This window comes from Candoia aspera, chromosome 3 (genome assembly GCF_035149785.1).
Source record: "Candoia aspera isolate rCanAsp1 chromosome 3, rCanAsp1.hap2, whole genome shotgun sequence".
In the NCBI taxonomy this organism is placed as follows: Eukaryota; Metazoa; Chordata; class Lepidosauria; order Squamata; family Boidae; genus Candoia; species Candoia aspera.
Genome location: NC_086155.1, coordinates 135,836,790 through 135,860,452, shown reverse-complemented (window position 1 = coordinate 135,860,452; position 23,663 = coordinate 135,836,790). Strand labels below are relative to the sequence as shown.

General features: G+C 35.7%; 1 protein-coding gene across 4 annotated transcripts in view; it reads right to left on the bottom strand.

Moving 5' to 3' along the window:
* GMDS (GDP-mannose 4,6-dehydratase) overlaps positions 1-23,663 on the bottom strand; it is a 336,036-nt gene that overhangs the window by 204,479 nt on the left and 107,894 nt on the right. For all 4 annotated transcript variants that reach the window (XM_063298814.1, XM_063298811.1, XM_063298813.1 and 1 more), the window contains one exon: positions 23,488-23,615. In XM_063298814.1, the coding sequence (XP_063154884.1) occupies positions 23,488-23,615 (128 nt within the window). The remainder of the gene's footprint in view (positions 1-23,487; positions 23,616-23,663) is intronic.

The following is a 23,663-nucleotide window of genomic DNA, read 5'->3' as shown; positions in this document are numbered from 1 at the left end:
TTGGACAGATGGCTAAACCTGCTGGTTGCGCAATCTCTCAAAATCTGCTCCAGGCATTTTACCTCAGTTTGCCTATGCCTCTGCTAGCCCACTGCAGGACTGCCCAAGCAAAGCATGAGTGAATTTGACTTTGCCCAAGCTTTATCTGCTTTTAAAAAATTGCAAACCTCCTCTAAGTTGTTCATGAGCCTCAGAGAAGTCCTGACTTGGGGCTTGAAAACCTGTGAGCTACACTGTAATATAAAACTACTGATTAATTTTTTTAATATAAAAATTGAAAAGAAATCATTTTAAATTTGTCAACTTCTTTTATATTAAATTTTAATTATATATTTTATTACAATATTATTAGCTGGCAGGTAGCATTTGAATATTAGAATAGTAAACAACAACTAAGTCAATCGATCAACAGACTCTTTTTGGAGGGCTTTCAGCATAGGCTAAAGCTATTATTCTTCACATTTTATTTGTTACTGATACTTCTAGCAAGAGAAGTACTAAAGACATAGCTACTCCACTCAGAGCTGCTTTCAAAGACAATCTGGAACTGCAGTTGGTTCAAAACGCAGTGGCCCACCTGTTAACTTGTATATATCAATAGGAATATATTACACCTCAACTACAGGCCCTGCACTGGCTTTCAGATGCAATTCAGTTTGGAATTGCATCTGGAAACCTATATGGGCCTAAAAATCTCTGTATGGCCTGGCACCTAAATATTTCCTGGACGTTTTTCTCCAACCGGAATCAACTTGCCCATCCTTGCAGAAGCTGTGGTAACCTGTAGTAAGGTTAGGGAGGTGTTGTTTTTCTGTGGTAGTGCCAGTCTCCCAGTTAGGACTAAGCTGGCTTCCTCTGGGTCCTCATCTAGGAAGATGCTGAAATGAACCTCTTCAAAGAGCTCTTGTGGATTGGGTGGCTGATATCTGGGTTCCGGTTCTGTGGCTGGTTTTATTTTTCTTCGGACGATTGTTATTTATCACATACATTTTACTTATATTTATTGTGAATGTTTATGTTAGGAACAGAACGTATTATCCACTGAGAGTCCTAGTAGACAACAGCAAGTCACAAGTGAAAGAAATAAACAAATAAATAAATAAAGTAAATAAATGTAGGAAACTTGCAGGAAAAAATTACAAAACTGCACATCAACCTTTAATAGAAGTGTTTTGGGATGGACTAGAGAGATTAATTTGAATCCTGAACAATTTCATAGGCTTCTGTGGCACAGAAACTCTTGCTATATAATCAATCCAAATGGCCATCAGAAGACTTTCAAATCATTATCTGATGGTTTCTTCCATTTCTGTAACATAGTAAATATAACCACAAAACTATATTTTACTTGTTAAGTGGGGAAAGGCCCATATTACTTTGTTTACCTTCTCCACATAAGAGTATTCTACTCATCTATACATGGGACTTTTGGATCTATATAGCTCTATTTCTAACCTAATGGTCATCTGCATCTGGCAAATAGTGGCCACTGCTGGCAGAGCAGAATCAACTTGCCAATTAGAATCGGTATAAAAGAGACACTGGGCATGTTTTTTCATTATTTCATAATGATATTACAGCATTATGTTGTAATGCAAAATAACCCATAGGATTTAACTTAAAATCATTATTAGGTAAGAACAAAAACAAGAATTTTCTCTTCAGCACTGTAATTGCAAAACCATCTCAATTATTTGTGCTGGTCCTAAACCTATTCTTCCTCCTCAAAAGTAGATTTATGGATGCCAAAATATAATTTCTAGATCAGAAATAGACTCTATTAAAAACACAGATGTCTGAAAGAGAGACATATTACTGTTTCTTACCTGCACCGCAGTATATATGAAGATTTGAGGCCTATTTGATTAGGCATGCATTTCGCCAACCAGGTGGATGGCAGACTTTTCTCCTTCCTGATAAATCCTACCTTAGTCTTCACTGTTAGTCTGCCTCTAGTTGCTGATACTGGGTTGCACGCTACCTTCCTTGTTTCTATCAGCAGAGCCCTTAAGTTCAGGGCAAGATGACTAGTTCCTCAGACACTAGCAAAAGTACAAAGTCATGATTTGAAAGTATGATAATTATGCTGCCATCCACCCTGAATTAAGGAAGGGCAGAGCATAGATAACATAACGACAAACTCCTTCTAACACAATTTTAAAATACATTATCCATATCCAGTGACCATTTATGGGGAGAAATGCATCTTGGGGCATTTTCACGAATTGGGAGTTTGTGTTCAAATTGAGCAGGAAAACTATTCTGCCATGCTAAAATCATTTCCAGTACTCAACTAAGAAACTTGAGGCACTTGGGAAATCTTACAGCTAGATGAACAGTAGTTTGCAAGAGAAGAGAAGAGAAGAGAAGAGAAGAGAAGAGAAGAGAAGAGAAGAGAAGAGAAGAGAGCAGTGTAAATAAGGCATACTGTACTGAAGTTAAATTGGATTCATACGAAGGACCATTTATTTTGAAAGGGAAGTAAAAGGAAGAACTGATGATGAAAATTGAATTAGCTTACTCACATCCTTAAAAATACAGTGAAAAAATGGGTCACCTCCTATGAACTTTTTAATGAAGCCAAAATTTGGGGCTACTAGAAGTCACTGAACTCATCATCATGCCTTTCCAAAGCTGAAAACTATGAAGGCCAATTTTAAGCAGAGTTTTCTTAAGCAATTTAAGAAAATTGGTTTTATGTGTGTACGAAACATTTTTTGTTTTTCTGAAATAAATTCAGACTTCCTTAAAATATTAGCATGAGCAAAAACATGGAAGTCTAAAAAGTGGTAAAGCTGATGCAAAAAATTAATGAACACATATTCTGTCTGGAAAGTAAAAGTATCCAAGTTCAAAAAACCTTTGCTGCAGCAATATCATATGTACATTCTTTTTCAATATTGTTTGAGATGCACACACACACAGACAGAAGAACCTTTCTGAACTATTGTCTTTAAAAGGCTGAATTTTATAACTTTAGTTGATCTACTTTAAAAGTAGGAAAAATTAAATATGTTACAATTTTACATCTCTCCAATATAAGAGAGTGTTATTAAGCTAGCTTTGTAAATCAAGCAGTTTATAAATGAAAAACATAATTATTTCATATTCATTTATATAGTGACTCTGGACAGCTTATAGCAGGTAAAAACAACACCAGCATGGTATAAACTTGATATAAAATACAGCAACCATGGTGGAGCTGAGAGACCAAACCAGTCTAAACAACGCAGAACATGTATTATGAATAAGCTCCAGATTTGCATGGGTAACGTATGAGTGACCAAATCTGCAATACAGGACAAGAATAATTAACGCAGCTTTGTTTGAGTAGGATAAGCTAAAGAATGAAAAATCCTTGCTCGTTACTATGCTGCACACTTCATGTTAAATACAAAAATACTATGCACTGATTTTTCAGCATGGATTTAGTATGTTCCTATCCATAACATCATAAAGCATTTAGATTTCCAGAAAACCATTTGTCAAACATTGTGAAATATTTAAGTCCTATGTACTGAATCAAACTGAAGCTCTGTTGCTCAGTGGTATTTTAATAAAGTATCAGTCAGATTCTTGTCTTAAGACTGGTTACAGAATAGAGATTTGTACTAGCTGTTCACTTGAGTGGCTAACTCACATGAGCAAAGAAGCACAGGAGAAAAGAATATCCATCTTTCTCCTTATAACAAGCAAAAGTTTAGCTGATAAGATTGGGCCAGAATCTTGTCCACAAATAGGATTAGATTCCAGATGGGTTTCATCTGATCACAATTTAAAAATAATGCTCATTCAGAGTCTCATTCTCATATATCTTAATCAAATTTAATTTTGCTTTGGGTTTAAATACTTTAAAAAAGACACCCTTTCTAGGCAGAAGAATAGAGCATTTCTGCATAGTGACTAACAAAATCATAGTTAGTTGTCCTATTAGGAAGGATGGTATCTTTGGGGAAACTCCAACAGATGAAAGAGGCTAAACAGAAAAGGGGAGTGGGGCAGAGGAAGTATTTTAAAGAACTGGAGTTAGAGACCACCCAGAAGGAAAGAAAAATATTAGATAGTAAAATCTTTTGAACTTGTCAGTGGCTAATTGTCTTGTTTTCAAATGTTTCACATATATTTTTTTTCTTCCTATATACATGAAGGGTTTAATTCATTTTCAGAACATTAACATCCTATTTGTTTATAAATTTAGGAAAGAAGAGCTGATTTAAGATCAATTGTATTACAAATAGAAACAATAAGATTTCAGAAAGTGACAAGTTGAAACTTATAGTGCAATATGTAACAACTGAACGCTAAAACATGTTAGCTGTAATTACTGTAGCTGAACTGTAAAACAGGAAAGAACCCTAATTGTTGCCAACCTGCAATATATAATATAGTATGCTGTAATTGTAGAAGACTGTTATGGTGAGAGGTATTTCAAAACTGCAAATATTAACTGCACAAATACATTATTTCCTCATTCTGTGCATGAAGAAACAATATAAAAGCAGATTGGTAATGAATCATATAACCTGAAATGAGCTACACATAAACAATTAATTGACAATCAAACCCTGTTGTACGTTCTGATGATGGCCAGATTCCAGCTTACAGGTCCAAGATATTAATAGCATTTGCTCTGCATATCCTAATTACACAACGGAAGGGTAAGGGACCATTGGAAGGGACCATTTTGGCCATCAGGCCCAACCTCTGCTTAATGCTGGAATGTAAATGAAAATATCATCACCAACAGATAGTGGTCCAGCCTCTGCTTGAATATACCCAATGAAGAGTTGTTCACACCTCTCTGAGTAATTGGTCCCAATGCTAAGCTGCTTTTCTTGTTAGGACGTTTTTCTTTAGCCAGAATCTACCTCCTGCATTCTAAGAACATTATTCTGTCTTCTGTATCCTGGGCCGACAATGAATAAATCTTTATCTACTGTGTGACATTTTTTCATTCAAAATCAGTAGGCATTCCCTACGTTTCTGTCAAATCTGAGCTGGAATCCAGTTTTTTTAAACCAACCTACCCAGTAAAACATATCCTGTTCTCAGAGGGGACTGAAACAAAACAGGAATTGAGTAGTTCCACCTTTTCTTTATTATCAGCATTGGTGACATACTGTTTTTTTCCCCTTTTCTTTTATTTTGATCATAAAAAGCAAGCAAGAAAACCTACTTTTAAAGTATTTTAAATTATAAAATCCACACCAACCTGTCTTTTTGTTATTTCCAGATTTTCACTAAGGATTTTGTGCCTACAAAGGCTTCTTCTGCTATGTAACCCCTTTTTCCTAGTTGAAATAGTTCCTGCTTAATGTCTTTTTCTTTGCTTGCTTGTAGGTTTCTGTGTTTGGTTTTTTTTTTGGAACTTAATGTCTCCTGCCTTAAAATTCTTTTTTATAATTTTTCTGTGCTAATTAAAAACCACTTTCACATTATATGTTTGGCTATATTCATCTTCAGTTTCTCTTAAAATTTCTTAAAAGTGAAGAACTTCAATATTACATAGTCATTTCCCCCCAAAGTTCCCTCTACTTTCATTTGTCTATAAAGTCTTCCCTACTCATTAGGATTAAGTCCTAGGTGATAGGACTTAAATAGGGCCTAAATAGCTGGTCTCCTCATGCCTTCTTCCACCTACTGAAGGGGGAAATGTCAGCAAGACAGATCAGGAATTTCCTGGAAGGATCATGCTTGACTGAGTTTGTTTCCTAAGAGACATTGGGGTGATTCAAAGTCCCCCGTCAATATTATTTCATACCTCTTTGAAAGATCTGCAATTTATTTTTGGAAAATATCACCCACATCCACTCCTTGGCTGAGTGGTTGGCAGAAGCACCTGCAACAGTGCAGCTTTCATATCTTCTCCATTTTTAATCCAGATGCTCTCAAGTGTGCCACCACTTAAACAGGCAGTGCAACTGTACTTGCCTTCCTGCTTTAATTTGTTTTGAATAAAAGGAATCCTGTATTTCAATCACAAGAACAATTTTACTAGAATAAGTCTCTGTATATCTATTATATCATAATTCTCTTCAGGTAATAAGAATTCAAGCTCATTTTTAAAATGAGTATTAGCACATCAACAACAGATGCCACAAATTTTGAGTCAGTTTAGTTATTTATTCTTGCAGTGCCCAATTTCTTACTTCCAGGGTTCCATTTCCAACCCTGTGGGATTTTTTAAAGCTTCTCTGATTATATGATTTGACCAACCATATTCATTGGAGTCTAAGTGAGGTACAAATCCATCACATAATCATCATCCAGGTAATGCAGACCACAGTCCTATAAACAAATATTTTTGCTTCTATAGGTAGTCACTCAAATGTAGTATTCTTCTTTCCAAAATTTTTCCTTGGGCCAGAAGGATTGATGACAATAGCACCTGAGCTCTTGGGTTCCTCAGCTTCCTTTACAGTGTGACTTGGTTGTAGCTGCTCCTAGCATTATTCACACATGGGTGAATAAGAAGGGATAACTTCCCTGGGCTTGATAAGTCATGGAATCATATCCTTGATCCACACTCCTGGAGAAAGGATATTGTACATGTCAGTGAGTCCGGTTGGCACACATTAGTAGGGGAACATCTAGTATAACTCTCTTCTTTGTTCTCTTGGAGGTAGCAGTTGTATCCCCTCTGCTCTTCAAGGCATCAGACTCTCATTTCCTGTTGAGCCGAGACTTGCTCTTTCTCTAGAGATTTAAGCCCGTTTCTTTTGCAAAACTAATTCTAAATTCCAGTGCGGTAAAATATTTTCTACAACTTCTTTTCTGGTTGCCATTCTTATCTAAAGGGCTTGATTGATTCTCTTCTTCATCAGATCTATCCTTCCTTTGTCTGCTTCTGTCTGATCTAACAAAACTTTTCTTAAGAGCTGAAATTGGCCACTTGCTGCTGAAGTATTCCCACTTGAAGCATTGCTACAAGGTTTTACTTTTGGCAAATATATATATATATGATTTTGTTTTAGGCTATAAACACTGCAGGACACAGTTACAGTCACTGATCATAATTTAAAGTGCCACAAATAGAAAGGATTATATATTTTTTCTTTTTGCCTTTTCAGGCTCCTAGATTGGCCAAGGATACCCTGTCAATTTAGAGGAAAACACTGTTTGAATTCCCCAACTAAACTTCTATGAAACTCTTGTTAGCTTTCTGCTTGCTCAAAGGACCTTATAAAAATCAAAGGATTTGCCCCCAGGGCAACTTTCTGTTTTCTTCTCTCTTTAGGTTATTTTGACATGCATACATGCTTCTATTATAAGTGTGCAAGCAACCGCAGAAGCGGTTTTAATCTCAAAAGTTTTAGAAAGTTCTTATAAATTACAGTGAAATACAGAGAGCTTCAAAAATTTAGAGTTTATAGAATATCATTTTAATATAGCCATTTTTAGATTTATTCCTTTGACACAAAAAAACGCTAACATCCATATTCTAACTCAAATGCCAAAGGATGTTAAAATTTCGAACAGGCCACCCAAAGCCATCTCCTTTTTAATTAACACTTTCCCAGATCCCATCTTCAGAGTAAAAAATAACAGAAGAATTGGATTTCTGAACCTTACCTTATAGCCCAAAAGATGAGAAATGCATCTTCTTAATTATATGCATTGTTCTTGATTGGTGAGCAGGAGGATCACCAGTCTGCCCTGCACCTGGTTAATAGCTGCAACTGTGGGCTATTTCTCTTTATTTTTATACTCAACAATTCTGCAGTTCCTTGTGACTATTGTAATTTCAAGTGTTAAGTGTAAATTAAAAAACCTTTCATTAAGGTTTTTTTTTATTCACTTATCATTTTATTTTATTTTTTTCATTTTAACTTGAAAATGAGGTGATGGGAATTCCAATATATGTTTTTCCCTTCTCCCCTGACTAGCTCTGCTAGTCAGAGAAGAACAGAAACAGTAGTTAAGTTTGCAGTGATGGGAAATACTACCTAGTTGGTCTGAATTGCTTTCTGGTTCAGGTTTAGAGGAAGGGGAACAGTCCGTAAGTTGATCTAAGATCTGTGCACAAGTGGACTAACTTCCAAGACCATTGAGGCATAGAGACATTTTTTATAATTGTCTTCAAGAGACTGAGCAAACAGTGGAGAATATTTGTCTTGATAGCAGCTACATAAAATTCCAGACAAGAGAAAAGATTAACTTTACAGGGGAAAATAACAAGATTTTGTAGCTAGGTACACCCTAACGAAATTCTTAATACTGAAACTGGTAGAACGGATGAGACAACTAAAAAGTAAAAATAATCCCATTTTAATTAACATTTAAAAACAGTCCTTTACTTGTGGGAACTATGAACACTTCAGATGGATATATTTGTAAATTATATTGTAATTTACACAGTGAATGAAATATACTGTACATTCATTTGTTAGTGGAAGGAGAGAATAAATAAATAAATGTAGAGAGAATGAATGAATAAATAAATGTCTTGAATTTCCAAAAATGTCTTGAAGAAGGAATGCAAGATGTCTTACTATAACTTTACCCATTTGGTCAAAAGTCCTCCTCTCATTATTCCAAAAGCTAAAAAGTGTAGTGAAAGATTTAAGTATCAGAACAAAACTTGATCATAGTTAAAAATAGTGGAATCTCTATAAGTTGATGGTAGCCATGGAAGCTCAATGGGTGAATGGAGCCAATCATTCTCAAGTTGGATGAGGGAATGTTACATGGACTAGATTGAGCTTCTAGGGGGAAAGGCAGACATACAAACATACCTTATAAATAAATACAGTCTTTTGTTTATCAGCAAAAATAATATAGAGATTCCAATATGGTGAGTGAGAAATATTAAGTTCCATAAAGGCTTTGGGTACTGTATTTCTGCATTATGAAACAGATCCTACTGAAATTAACTTTATGATCAATACATTACCCAACATGGCACAGCATGCTGAATACAAACTGGAGGTTTAGTTGTATCGATAATGCCCCTGAGGTCTTTCCCACATCAGTGCCACATGGAATAAGTAAAAATAATCAATTGCTAGATCAGTTGGTGGTTTGGATTAATCTACAATTAATCCAAACCACCAACTGGTTACAATACAATACCAAGATCGTATTCTATTTGGTCTATTCTTTCCTAAATAAATAGAAAGAACAGTTCCAAGTTTCTGTATTGGCACTTCTTATTCCAGCAGAATAAGCCAGAAAGAGTTGAAAGAACTAGTAATAAAGTTGCAGATAAAGCTGCAAAGCTGCAATTGTTAACAGATAATTTTTCTGAAGTCAACAAAGTATGGCTCAAATAATTTATTATAATTTGTACAGCACTTATTTTTCTTTTCTTTTTTTAAAGTTAGCAATTTGGAGATTATGCCACACTGTATTCTTATTTGACTAGGGAATTTAAAAAACACAGATGCCCAAGTTAATACTTCCAAGTCACATTTTCCCACCCATAAACAACTGTTTGGAGTCAAAAGAGGGGTGCAAAAAGATGCTTGTGACATCCTACTCCTCAGAGGGATCATTTACATCAAGCTAAAAAGGCTGGGTATCTATCAATTATGAGATCTGAGATCTCACTTCATTCTTATGTTTGATCACTCTGGCAAAGCTATCATTAGCAGGGAGGATTTTGGTTGCTGTATGTTATCACCACTCAACAAGTCTTCTAAGTTCCTGTCATGAAATTTGTACAGCACTTCCTTCTGATTACTTGTCTGTGTCTCTGTGACACTGTATTAATTAATGTTACATTATATATGCAATCCATACTGAACGTATATCATAAGAGACCTATATTAAATTCATTTTTAAAAGGCTAACAAACTGTTTAGTGAAAGAACATTATTAATTTGTTACATTCAATAAAGAATATATCTGTCTTTGTACAAAGAAATTACGTATAAATAAATACATCTTAATATGTAGTTGCATTATTTATTTATCCATATAAATACTTCTTAATAGATGGTTGTAGAAATCTTGAATTATTTTAATCTAAATTATGTTTACAACTTGAATGACGAACAGGCATCAAGCTCACAATATTAAAGCAAGGATTTTGTGTTTTTAATCTTTTTTACAATAAAGATTGGTTTTACTCCTTATGTCAGCTTCCTCTCCACCCCAATTAATGCAACTGTTAATCATGAAGTTTGCTTCTACTGCTCTTTCTGTTTTACACACATACAAAAACATTATTTTTTCCAGAAGAGCTGCAACACTGAACTTGTCTTGTTTTCAAAACAATTAGATGTTCTAAAAAAGAACATCTAACTTACTTGATTCACTTTTCTCCCACCTTTCTCCCTTCCCAAATCTTATACTTCTTCATAACTTGGGTGGGCAGATTCATGGGAAGCCTTGATTTTTAGTATGGCCATCACCAGGCATTTTGTTACTCTCCTGAAGCACATCTGGGCTTTATATCAGCCCTTTAATTAATCCTCAGTGAAAGCCAAACTATGACATTTTGACTGGGCAGGCTCCAGTTTTGGACAGGTCATGATTTATTGCAACTGAGTCTCAACCAACTTTGATTTATTTCAGCTTTGGGGAGAAGGGCAAGCAATGGAACAGAAAAAGCACTGTTGGATGCAGAGTGCATGATAAAAAGAAAGGACCTCCAAACTTCTAATGGCTCAAATGACAAACAGTTCAGACAATTGAAATAGAAGGCAACATGCCTTTAAAAAAAAAAAGAACCCTTAGTAAAAGAACTCAAGGCAATGATATTAAACAATGCTGTATGCATTTAATAGAGTTCAAGCTATTTGCCAGAAGTGCCAATGAAGGAAATCCATGTCTTATCTCTAAGAAAACAATACATCCCCAGCCACTCATTTGGGTTAATCATAGCTATCATCTGTATTCAGTAAAATGCAAAGCAACAGAGTTGATGCTTTCCCCAATGAGCTGTTTTCATTAGAGAGGATGTTCTATTGTCTGCCAATCTAACTTAAATGGATGCCCTACGATATCAGGTCTTCCTTCATCCCAATCAAAATCTCTTTTGATGAATAAGCAAATAAACAATGTGCCTAAACTGTCAGTGTATAAGGAATAGCGTAACCAAAGTTCCACTATTCACCTAAATAAAGCAACATTCATAATCATATCAGATATTAACCAGCCAAACTAATATGGCAATATGCCAGCATTTATTTAAAATATCTTTATGGCTACTTTTAAGCTTAAAACTCTCTCAAGGCAAGCTACATAATTGTAATATTATAATGAGAAATAATAAAAGCCAAAATAATGCAACTCAAACTTTAAAAGTAGAAAACAGTAAAATCATGTCTCTAATGTTTTTGTTGCTACAGTTATATCTGATTGTTTAATTGCACACACAATGAACAGTGATGTTTTGATAACATAAGCAAAGGGTGAATAATCTGATATGCTTCCCCCTCACCACATGCCAAGATTGGGCCATTGAAGTTAATTGCTATAACGTCTGAATTATTTGCAGTCTATTTTGTCCAGCTTTTTTAGATTTTTCAGGATTAGAAAAGTGGGACAGAGAATAATTGCTTGTAGAAAGTCACCTGTTTTCATTTCCATCCATAAAACTAAATAATTAAATATGAGGCATTTGGATGGGAAGTGGGTAGTTTTAATGGTAGAAATCCTATATGTGCTCCAACCCCACACAAAGGCCAAACTGGACCAAAATCTGAAGGGAACATTTAGTAAATGTTCAGTAAATACACTTAAAGATTAATTGGTGACTAGGAATCCAGCCTATTAAGAGTCTCAACTGAAAATAGAGTCAGATGGGCCAAATGGTTAGGCAAGCTCTGTTGGTTAATGTTGTCTTCTTACAAGATAGGATTGTTGTGACCTCAGATGTTATGGTTTGGCTTGTTAAATTGTTGGGTTTTTTTACCTTATAGGCCTCCCACAGTCACTTTTGTGAGAAGGGCAGCCATATAAATTGTTTAAATACATAAATAAATAATAAGTGATCTGAAAGCTATTACGCTTTTTAGAAGAGGTAGTAAAACATTTCACAAAACTACATTTAATTGTACAGTGAAGCAAATAATACAAGGATAGACTGTGTTCCAAAATGAGAGAAGGGAGTTACTGTAATTGTTGAGTAAGTTCTTTGACCTCCAAATCTTAATGTGTATAACCAATATACATAAATTCATAACATATTATTTAAAATAGGAAATGTTGCAGCTACTAGCAAGTGAAGGGAAATTACAAATTTATTAAAAACTGATTTTTCTGCATGTACATTTTCATGTGTATAATTCTCCAAACCCATGTACTTGCACAGGAGGTTTGGGGACTTCTTTACAGACAGAAACAACTTTTAGCACTATTAGATACAATAACTGCCAATCTCTCTTCAGGAGTTCACATATAATTTTTTACCAGTCCTTAATTATTATTGTTGTTGTTGTTAAATTTATACACCACCCATCTCACTATAAAAGTGACTCCGGGCGGCTTACAAATAAAGATTATAAAACCATTATAAAAATGGAAAGTACAAAAAATAGAAGATAAAAGCAGGGCTGCAGCGGTGGGGGGGGGGGCAACTGGGGCATGTGCCCCAGGTGCTGTGCTGGGGGGGGGCGCCAAAATGAGCACTGAGGAGGCACCAAAATAGGCATGGAATCCATGTTTGCCCCGGGTGATGAAGACCCTAGTTGAGGCCCTGGATAAAAGAGGAAAACTAAAAGGCAGAGAGAATGTCTTAAGCCATCAACCACCCACAGGGCTGCCTATCACTCCTAGATCCCCAAGCTAGTTGGCAGAGCCAGGTCTTGATGCTCTTCCTGGCCAGAAGAGTGGGGGCCAACCTCACCTCAGTAAGGAGTAACAGAAAGTACCAAGATAGCCATATTACACATTATCTGAAGTTGAGTCCCTGAATGCAGAACAGGGTACTGTTTCACTTAAGTGCCAACTGATTGTGAACATACTTTCTGTGTGTATAATCAGAAAAATAAAACTATCATAGCCAATTACTTAAAGAATTACAAAAGTAAAGTGATTACAAGTAGTCCTTGCTTAACAACCATTGTTGTTAAGGCATCTCCATTGACTTTGCTTGTCGGAAGCTGGCTGTGAAATGTGGAAATGGCGATCATGAGTCTGTGGGACACTGCAATGGTCATAAATGCCCAACAGTTGCGACATGTAGACTTTGGCTTCCTAAGGTTCTGCCACTATCAGAATGTATTCTAATATACTGAACACAATGCCCCAAGCATGGCAAGTTCTTCAAAAACACCACATGGTTGTTCTCTTAAATTATTCCAGTCTTGATGCAACTATATTCCTCACATATAAAAATCAAAACAAAAATTACAATTAATGCTCTTTTTTTGGCAGCTCAGCATATTGTAAATACATCAGTCTCTGTGGTAGGTGGCAACTTAGAATAACGAGCTGCAAGATTATCGCTGCTGTTTCACTACTAGTGAGTTTAATGCTGCTTTCCCTCACATCATCTGAGAGAGAAAACTCTGGTCCCAAGTAATGTATGCACCAATTATCTACCAGATGAGTGCAGTATCCTGGGTTTAAAGATATTAAACTTGAAGATGTTCTTGACATGTTTCTAGGGGTTTTCATTTAAATTACAAAAAATAGTCTGCATCTTCATAAAGTAAATCTTGAGTCCTTTTTTATATTAGTGGGCTTGCTATTCTAGGAGATAAGATCCCCTGTGAGAATCTTAGGATGAAAAGTGCCAAATCTAGGTAATACACAATATCTGTAAAAGAAGAATGAACACAGACAGTAATTAAAGAATTGTTAAGTCAATAATAACAGCTAAAATATATCTAAAGCCTTCCCTGTACCTCCACTCAATATATAAGTATTTAAGCCAGGGGTTAAAAACAATTTGAAGGCAGAGGGTGATTCTTAAAAAAAAATTAGCCTCTGAGGGCATGACAGTGATACAGTAATGATTGTTTTCCATGATATGGGGAAATTCCACCTTTGACTTAAGCCAAGGTATCTCTGAACATACAGTCAAAATCCAATGTTACTAATAAGATAATTAAGTAACGATAAAGGAACCTACAACTTGAACTCAACTTCTGTGGTGGGAAACCATGCATTCTAGTCCTCCCTTGGGCATGAGAGCTGCCTGGGTGACTTTGCGCCAGTCACTCTCATTAAGCCCAATCCAGTTTACAGAGCTGGGGAAAAAAGGAGGTAGAAGGTATGGATGCCACCTTGAGTTCAGCAAGGTGGGTTAAAAACAAAAAACAATAAAGTACGTATCATGTGGTGATGAAAATTGTGCAACCTACTGTATTTCAAGTTTTATATATGGAGATTGTTACATTGACAGTTTTATGATTTGAGGCATTGAATCTTTTTTTTTAATATCAGCTGCACACAGGAGCATCATTTTTATTGTCATCCTGCGTCCAAGATCCTTTTCCTGTTCAGTTTCTGCCAACTCAGATCCCACTTATACCAACTTTTTTGGACTGATCAGCAGATTCAGACTTTTGAAAGCGTGTCACAGACACTCTTGGAAAATACTTATTTAACACAAAGCAAACTTGTGAGGTTGCTCTGCATTGTCTGTCAAGCATTCCAGAACACTCCCAACTGTCTCACCTTATTTTTCTCTTTCCTTTTTTCCTGGGGAGATGGACACACTTTCAAACAGAGCCTGCGGCTGCAGCCCCTCTCATAATATTTTTTCCCTAAGAGTGCCTCCAGGATTTATGTAAGGTTGAAAAGCATTATTGAAAACAAAGATTATGTTTGAGACTAGCACCTGGCTTTGGAATACACCATCTCTTATGTTTGCTTTTTAAATTAAAACTATTGTTAAAAAATAAAACAGGGGGAGAGAGAGTCTGGTGGGCAGCAAGGGAGGTGTACTGAGGCACCCGTTGTCAGCGTGCTAGGTATCCAGGCATTGGTGAATATTTGAAGTGAGACATGGCTTATTTTAGAGAAGCTCTATTGGTTCTTTTTCAAGTACTGGTTTTACAAAAATGTATGCAGTACCATATCTCTCACCAAACAATCTTCAGGAAGCAAACATCAAAAGGTGAAGCACTTGCATCACTTTTTCCCCCCAACGCTTTGCTCTAGCTATACATGGAAGCATCAGGTAGTTCTAAACCTGGCAAGGTGATCTAAGACACAGAGTGAAATAAACTGCATTCAGTAAACATCCCTGAGTATAGTTCTTTATATACTGTAGAGATTAAGATACTCTAACCTATTTACACTCTAAAATGGAGGGAAACATAGCTCTAGCAAGAGTAAAAACAACCATGCAGTAGCACTTCTTGACTGCAATAAACTTTCTCCATTTATTTATCCTGTTAACCAGAGCTGCCAGTCCTCTGAGATAAGTTGAAAGCCTGCCAAAGGCGACCAGTTGGAAAGTTCAACTGCTCTATCTTTGGATCATTAACATTATTTGTTAGGTCAAGCCACATCCCAGAACACCTATAGCTGAAAATTCAAGTATTTGTTCTAAAACTAGAAGTGGCATATTAAGTATACCCTGTAGATTTGGGGAATGCTGTCTGACATTGAAGAAGAATCACAGTTGTTTCATGTGCAATTGTGAAACCTGGTAAGTATGCCAAAAGGTCCCTATCTCTACAAAAAGGTATAAAATATTAACATCTACAACTGAAGAGTCCTCAACAATATAATTTAGCATATTCCAATCTTTTTGCAACTTTCCAATATTCCTTAAGTCTCCTGAACTATTAAAACTGATGCTACAAATGGTATTCTTTATACATGAGATACTTTCAGAATGTCTTCTTACAAGTATAGTTATTATTTATTTATTTGTCAAATTTGTCAACGCCCATCTCCTCCGACAGGAGGGACTCTGGGCAGTTTACAATACAGAACAATAAATATACAATAAAATTCTAAGAAATATACAATAAAATTCTAATAAAATCCCTCTAAAACAATTTCTTAACTACTCCAGCTCATAAAATCCAGGTGGCTGTGATCTCCTTCAGTCATTATGTAGGAGGGGCACTTCAAGGCACTAGCCAACCCCAAGTATGTCGATTCTCCTCCCTACCCCAAGCCCGGTGGCAGAGCCAGGTCTTCAAGTTCCTCCGGAAGGCTAGGAGCTATGGGACTAATCTCACCTCTGGGGACAAGATGTTCCAAAGGGCGGGCGCTAATGCAGAGGAGGCCCGCCTCCTGGACCCCGCCAGATGGAGTTCTCTTATTGACGGGGTCCGTAGCATGCCCTCTCTGCATAATTGGGTGGGATGGGCTGATAATACAGGGAAGAGGCGGTCCCTCAGGTAATCCGGTCCCATGCCATGTAGGGCTTTAAAGGTGATAACCAGCACCTTGAATTGGAGTGGGAAGCAAACTGGTATCCAATTAGATAGATCTAATTACCTAAAAATGGATCACAACACTTGACTAAGTACTTGCACATGAAATGTCATTCTTCAGAGAACAATTTGATTATTTAGACTGAACCATTTTTAAAAAATAAAAAGACAAAATTGATAAATTCAGGTTATACTTTACCATTATTTCACACTTTCAGGTTATCTCATGCCCTTAATTTTAACCCTTTAAATTGTATGTTATATAAGACCAGTCCAGAAAGCTTGATTTAGAACATTAGAAGACCCCATCTATTAGGTGGACAACACTACTGTATTGTACATGACATATTTTAAAAATTCATTTTGGTTTATTTTAAAATAATTGGTTACTTTCCAAAATATGACTGCGATTTTTAATTTCTCAATTGGGAATCGCAACTGGGAAATTTTATACTTGAAAGCAAATCTAACTATTCAATCATTCCAACTGGGTTTTAAGACCACCAGTGTTCCAAGACCACTTAGAAAATTATGGGAGTAATCTTGATAATAATTCACATACAGTTATTGAAGCACAGGAAACGAAACCAGATGGTTTTGCTGAGGAAAGCATTTTCATTTTTTTGACTTTATAGCTCCCCCACACTAACACTTTCCACACTAACAAATACAAAAATGGATATAGAGGTATGCTTAATTTTGTTTTAAATCCCATTATTCATATTTGGGAGGGTACTTGCAAAGAGGCAACATGTCACAGTAGCTATGGAACAGATGAGTATAATTTTCTTGAAGAAAAGGAAGCTATTAGTAACACTTACTTGTAGACACAACTGCAGTGCTTTGTAAATTAATGCCATATGATTTGTGTTAGAAAGAGCTCTTGTGTATCATCATTAAAATCACTTTCTTGCCGAAATTAAGCACTTTCAAATGGAGACCTCATTTATGTCAAAATAACCACTGCCTACTTTCTTCTTTTAGCCTCATATTGCCAATCAATAACATATATCCACTTATAGTTCTGTGAAAAAGTATTTACCTCATTTCAGATTCTCAGAATTTTTGCATATCTTTGTCATGGAATATTATCACAGCTTTCACAGCAAAAGGGAGTTTGAGTAAACAAACAGCACCAAAGTTACTGCTTGTTTCATTTATTTCATAAGGGAGTTATCCAATATGGAATGTGTCAATATGAAAAAGTATTCCCTCCCTGCTTTCAATCAATTCAGTGAAAGGGATAAATAGGGGCATTTGTATAAATACTTCATTAAACTACCAAGGCTGTTTTGGGACAGCCTTGCCCTATATAAATCTCACAACTTTGTCTCCCCTCATAACAATGAAGTTCTCAACACATGTCAGTCAAAATAAATTTCTGAAGACATCTGTAAAACATATTGATTAATATCAGTTTGAACAGTGTAGAAAACCATTTCTAAAGCTCTAGAGCTCCACTGATCTGCAGCTAGAGACACAGTCATGAAACAGAGAAGATTTGGGACAATAGTGATTCTTCGCAAAAATGGCTAACCTGTCAAAATCACTCCAAGAAGGCAGCATAACAAAGGAACTAGCAGAATGCAAAAAGCTCTGTAACAACCAGGGATTTTTCATTTTGACTAAAGTCAATATTTGTGACGTTTCCATCAGAGTGAAAACAGGAATCATGCTAGAATAGCAAGACAGAAGTTCTTGCTTAAGACAATCGATGTTTCTCTCAAATATGCCAAAAAGCATCTGAACAACCCTCTCAACTTCTGGAGGAATGTTCTGTGGGCAGATGAGTCAAAAGAGGAACTTTTCAGGGTATATGGGTGCTGTTTTGTTGGCAGAAACCAAGCATTATAAAGCATGTAGATGGTAACATCATGTTTTGTAGATGCTTTGCTACCTTAGGACCTGGACAAACTGTCACCATTTTTAATTGATGCAAACTTTAACGATAAAGCTGGGTTCTACAAAGAAACCAGCAGAAGCATTGATTCAAGAATTAGAGTTCTTGTTGCTTAGAAGACTGTTACAATTTAAATTGGAATCCTTCTGATCCATATGCACATCCCATCAAATTCCATCCTCGCTTATATAGTTCTTACCTGCATTTATCTCCAACCTTAATTCCAGCCTTACCTATATAATTCTCTATACTTCTGCATCTATTTCCAATCTGCTGAGTTCCTCTTTGATCTTGTCATCACTACAGTGTTCAGGCATATTCTCTCTGACAGATACTTCAGTTGTGATCTGGGCAATGAACAACTGCTTTAGATTGATCAATCTGTATGTTCCCACACTTATATTTGCATTTGTTAGTGGTCCAGAATAGTCTTCAACATATGAGAAAATACTTTTCATGCTGGAATTTTCAACTATTCTTATTTTTTAAAAATTCTATTTATATGCTTAAGGTACAGCCCAAAGACCATATCCTATATCATTCTGGAAGGTCCACTATATTTCAAAATGTCTTTTCACTGCCTTCTGTGTTTGTTATTATTCTTTTAAAAACTGAGTGGAAAAGCATGCCTTACTTTAACTTATACTGAATTAAATTAGAAATCAAATACAATTTGATTATTCTTACTGTACAAAGGTAATATAATGAACTAATAAAAGCAGGAACTGTATCATTAACAAAGGAGGAGATTTAAACTTCAGCAATGTCATACATTTAACATGATAGTCTCAGGAACTCTTTTTAGAACATGTCAATGAATACAGATACAATAAAAAAATGAACATTTTAACAGCTAAACATAACTTTAATTTTAAAATTATACTTTTAAACTATAAAAATCCTCCATCTGGTTTTCTTGTAGCATTTTAAGTGCATTTATTTTATTTATTTAGTTAAGATACTTTTACACCAATTGGATGAATCTAAGTGACTTACAAGTACATAGAACATGAAACATCTAGTAGTACATAAAAAACTATATTTAGCTGGAAATTGAATAAAGGATAATAAACCAATAATCCCACTGGAAGAGTGAGACATGCAGACCTAAATCCCTTCTATATAGCACCAAATATAATTCAATGTTATATAAGTTACGTAAGAGCTAGTTTGGTGTATTGGTTAAGGCACTGGGCTAGAAACCGGGAGACCATGAGTTCTAGTCCCTCCTTAGGCACAAAGCCAACCTTGGGCCAGACACACTCTCTCAGCCCTAGGAAGGAGGCAATGTCAAACCACTTCCACAATCTTGCCAGGGACTAGTCCAGGCAGTCACCAGAGCCAACACACACACACACACACACACACACACTATATATATATATATATATATATTCATTCATTCATTCATTCATTCATTCCATTATATTATGAATTTAAATTAATATATCCAAATGTTATAGGAGAATAAGGGGAACTATTCCTTATTATTCAGTTGAGAATAAAATTGAAAGAGTAAAAAGTAACAACATCCATTGTAAAGAAGTGACACTGAAGAATTGTACCCACATATTGATTAATATTTCACAGACAGTTCCTAATATATGCTAATTAAAAATTGTGAGTAAGTAATTAAAGTATCTATATTAAATATAATTCTCAAAATGAAAACTGAATGGAAAAGCAGATGATGAGCAGGACAACCTTGCTTCAGTCTTATCTCCGATTCAGTCTATACTGTCACATCTGGACCATGAACCCATAGTCCAAATTATATGCTTGCTCTGGAATTTTAAAATCCTAATTTTTTTTCTCCTGCCAACCTTGCATAATTGCAATCAATCTCATTAGGAGCTTTAGAACCAAGCATGTCCTTGCTACCCATTCACAATTTTGACATTATTAGCAGTATTTGGTTGTTGAGAAATTTTAAAAGATGGTAATGGATCATTAAGTACATTCTCACTGCTCCAAGTCAAATGTTTGTTCAGGACAGGGGGAAGAATGTGGGTATATACTTGTTGTTTTACATTGTATAGAAATGAATAATTGACTACTAAGTACTTACTATTGTATAAGTATTAACATGTATCTACAGATGGTTTATTGCATCATGCCACACCAAATAAAAAGAAATTGTAGAACAAAACAAGACACAAAAATTGCTGCTATATTGCTTATTTGCCTAATCCTTACACTTACATACAGTATGCATGCAGTCTGACATCATACTAAATAAAAATATCTTATAATGCATAATCTACAAATGTTAAATTACTTTTAACAAACATACTGTATTTACCGACCCATATTGCCCATTCAGCTAGTTATATACAGGTAGTCGACTTACAACCATTCGTTTAGCAACCGTTCAAAGTTATGATGGCGCTGAAAAAAGTGACTTACAATTGGACCTTACACTTAAGACCGTCACAGCGTCCCTGCAGTCACATGATCAAAATTCAGGTGCTTGGCAACCAGCATGTATTTACGACAGTTGCAGAGTCCTGGGGTCACACGATCGCCATTTGCGACCTCCCCAGCCAGCTTATGACAAGCAAAGTCAATGGGGAAAGCCGGATGCACTTAACAACCATATGATTTACTTTAACAACCGCAGTGATTCCCTTGACAGCTACTGCAAAAAAGGTCATAAAATCAGGCATGACTCTCCTAACAACTGCCTCTCTTAGTGATGGAAGTTCTGCTACCAATTGTGGTCATAAGTCGAGGACTACCTGTAGACCTTTAGTGTTTAAGGCATACAACTGTAGCTTATCACAGAATATGGGCAACCTTTTTGGATTCAAGGCCACATTCTCTCAGGGAAAATAGTTATAGCTCATATAGTCATGGAGAGGGCCAAAGTCAAGAGAAAGTGGGAAAATAACTTTGCTCTTTCTCTCGTTCACATTCTTTCACCCTCAGCATGATGCATACACACATACACAAATGATTGCCAGTGATACTAGGGATAAGGGCTACCTAGCCTCCACCTCAACCTTGCTTCTCCTCTTTCCTCCTGCATACATAGCAATGCCCACTCTCCTCTTATTCATCCATCCATCCACTCACAGTACCACACATTTGCTTTTCACCCCATCCACACTCCCCCCTCTTCATTTATGTATTTACCTCTGAATCAACTTCTTTCCCACACAGAGTGCGAAAGAGACACATTGCTTTCCCTCAGACCAGCAGGAAAGAAAAAAGAACTGCTAGAGCAGGCACAGATTTATCTGCCTCTCCATCAGCCCTTTCCTTCCATGCTTAGGAGGGGAGAGGTGGCTTCTTTTTCCTCCTTCATTATATATCACTCAGCACTGAAGGAAAATTGAACAGCTGCTGAGAATTGAATGGTTTGCAGCAGGATATAAATATAATGAATGACAGAGGTAGCTCAGTTTATCTAAATTTATTCTCAAATATATCACACTTCTGTAACGTTACATTCTTTGAAAATACAGTGCAATACCAAATTTTGGAGTTTAGTTTTCCATCCATTAAATTCTGCGATGCTTATTTATTTCTATTTTAAAGTTTTTTTTTCCTTATAGACAGCAATTAGTTGCATTTCATATATTCAGAGTCTCATGGAATTAACAAAAGCAGAAAAATTAATCTCTGGGGAGACATTCAAGATGACATCTAGCAGAGTTAGGAATTATGTCAGACCAATTTTGTGACAATCCCCAAACACCAGAAAAATCTGGAATGTGACTTACATCACCAATGTGTGATCTTGGTGGGAATACCAGCTGAATATACTTTATATGGTGGCCAGCACATTTGGAAACTAACTGCTAAATAAAATGCATCCTTATTTTCAGTGCATCTAAGATTTCCAATATACTGTAAGTCAAGTGCAGCAGCATTACTATATTAAGAAAAATATTATGTTGGAAAGAACTATAAATTCTATATTACAAGAAAATTTAGGCTGCAAAGAATGTGGTTAGGAGAACTGGAGAAACTTATCCTTAAATCTCAACAAATTTCTGTGCAATAGTTTATTGTACAATTTATTACCCCTAATAATATACGTTTTAAATGAGCCATTTTGCCAGTAACTCAGCTGTTTTCAGAAATTCCCCTTTAAATGTGATGATACAGAATAATGTGTAAAATTTCCTTGTGAGGTTTATGCCTGTTCTAAGTATCCAAAGCTCAGAACATAATATTGTAACAAAAATACTGTTCCATAGTTTTCTTTCAAACTTGAGATAGAGCATGCTAGTTCAATCCCAAGCCCATTTCAAACATAGTGTCCAAATATTTAACTGTTCAGAGTGTCCTTTTTTACAAATCATGGTTAGCTTATTTTACGGCTAGCATCTAATCACTTATACCCCCAAAATCATACAGCCAGATGCCATTTTGTGAGGACAGTTAGAAGGGTAGGCAGAGGAAGATCAAAAATATCTGCTCATCTAGGTGGATCAGCAGCTCTCTGTACAAACTGGACTTCAATAATTGTTAATTTTAATTATTAATTATATTTTAAAACTTTTTTGTACAGCTCTAATATAGAGATCCTTCACACTGGCAGATTTTTTTGATTGATATGACTGGATATGAAAATACAAATCATACGATGACAAACTATGCTTTCCTAATTGCCTTAATAACAGACTTTGCAATTAGATCTCTATAGGTATATTATGCATCATTCACCTTCTGGTCATTTACCTGTATAGTTATACCAAAGAAATAAAGAATTTCAAAACTTTTCATAATCTTATGAAAATAGATTAGCAAAAAGAAACTATTCAGCATGGGTAACTTTTCAAAGAAAATATAATAATCTACAATATTTACATAGGTCATGTTAATATTAGTATTTCCTGAATGGTTTTAACATGAAGAAATATTAAACATTAACAATATTACAACCACATTTGAATCAGAATTAGAATGATTTTCTGAGGTTAACATGAGCCTTGTTTCTCCCATTACTATAGGAAGATTCCAAGGTATAGAAAGGATCTCAAAAAATGTCACTGCAATACAATCATCTGATCTCAAGGAAACAAAGAAACAATACACTGTTGAGGCAGAAGAGGTCTTTTTAGTTTTTAGTCCTTCCCACAGGAATTTAGTAAGGAATGTGAACCTGAAGACCTTCTTTATATGTTCAGGTTATGCATAAAGTAGCATCCTATGTTAATTCTTTAGGCAGCCAGGGAGAAAAGCTAGATTTAGAAGCAAATGCCCTCAGGTCATACTTTTTTTTTTAAGTTATTGCAATAAGAATCACAAAGGCTGTGTTTTAAAGTAGGCATTTCAGCAACAGCATACCTCAACGTAGTCCTTGGCATGACCCCAGTCTCTCTTGGCATCTAAATTGCCCAAACTGAAGCATTCCAATTGTCCCAGGTGGATCTTAGCAACTGAACGACTAATCTTTCGAGTTACAAAATTGGATCCTACAATAAAGAGAAAAGATAGAATAAGGGAATTAAAAATTATCTGAT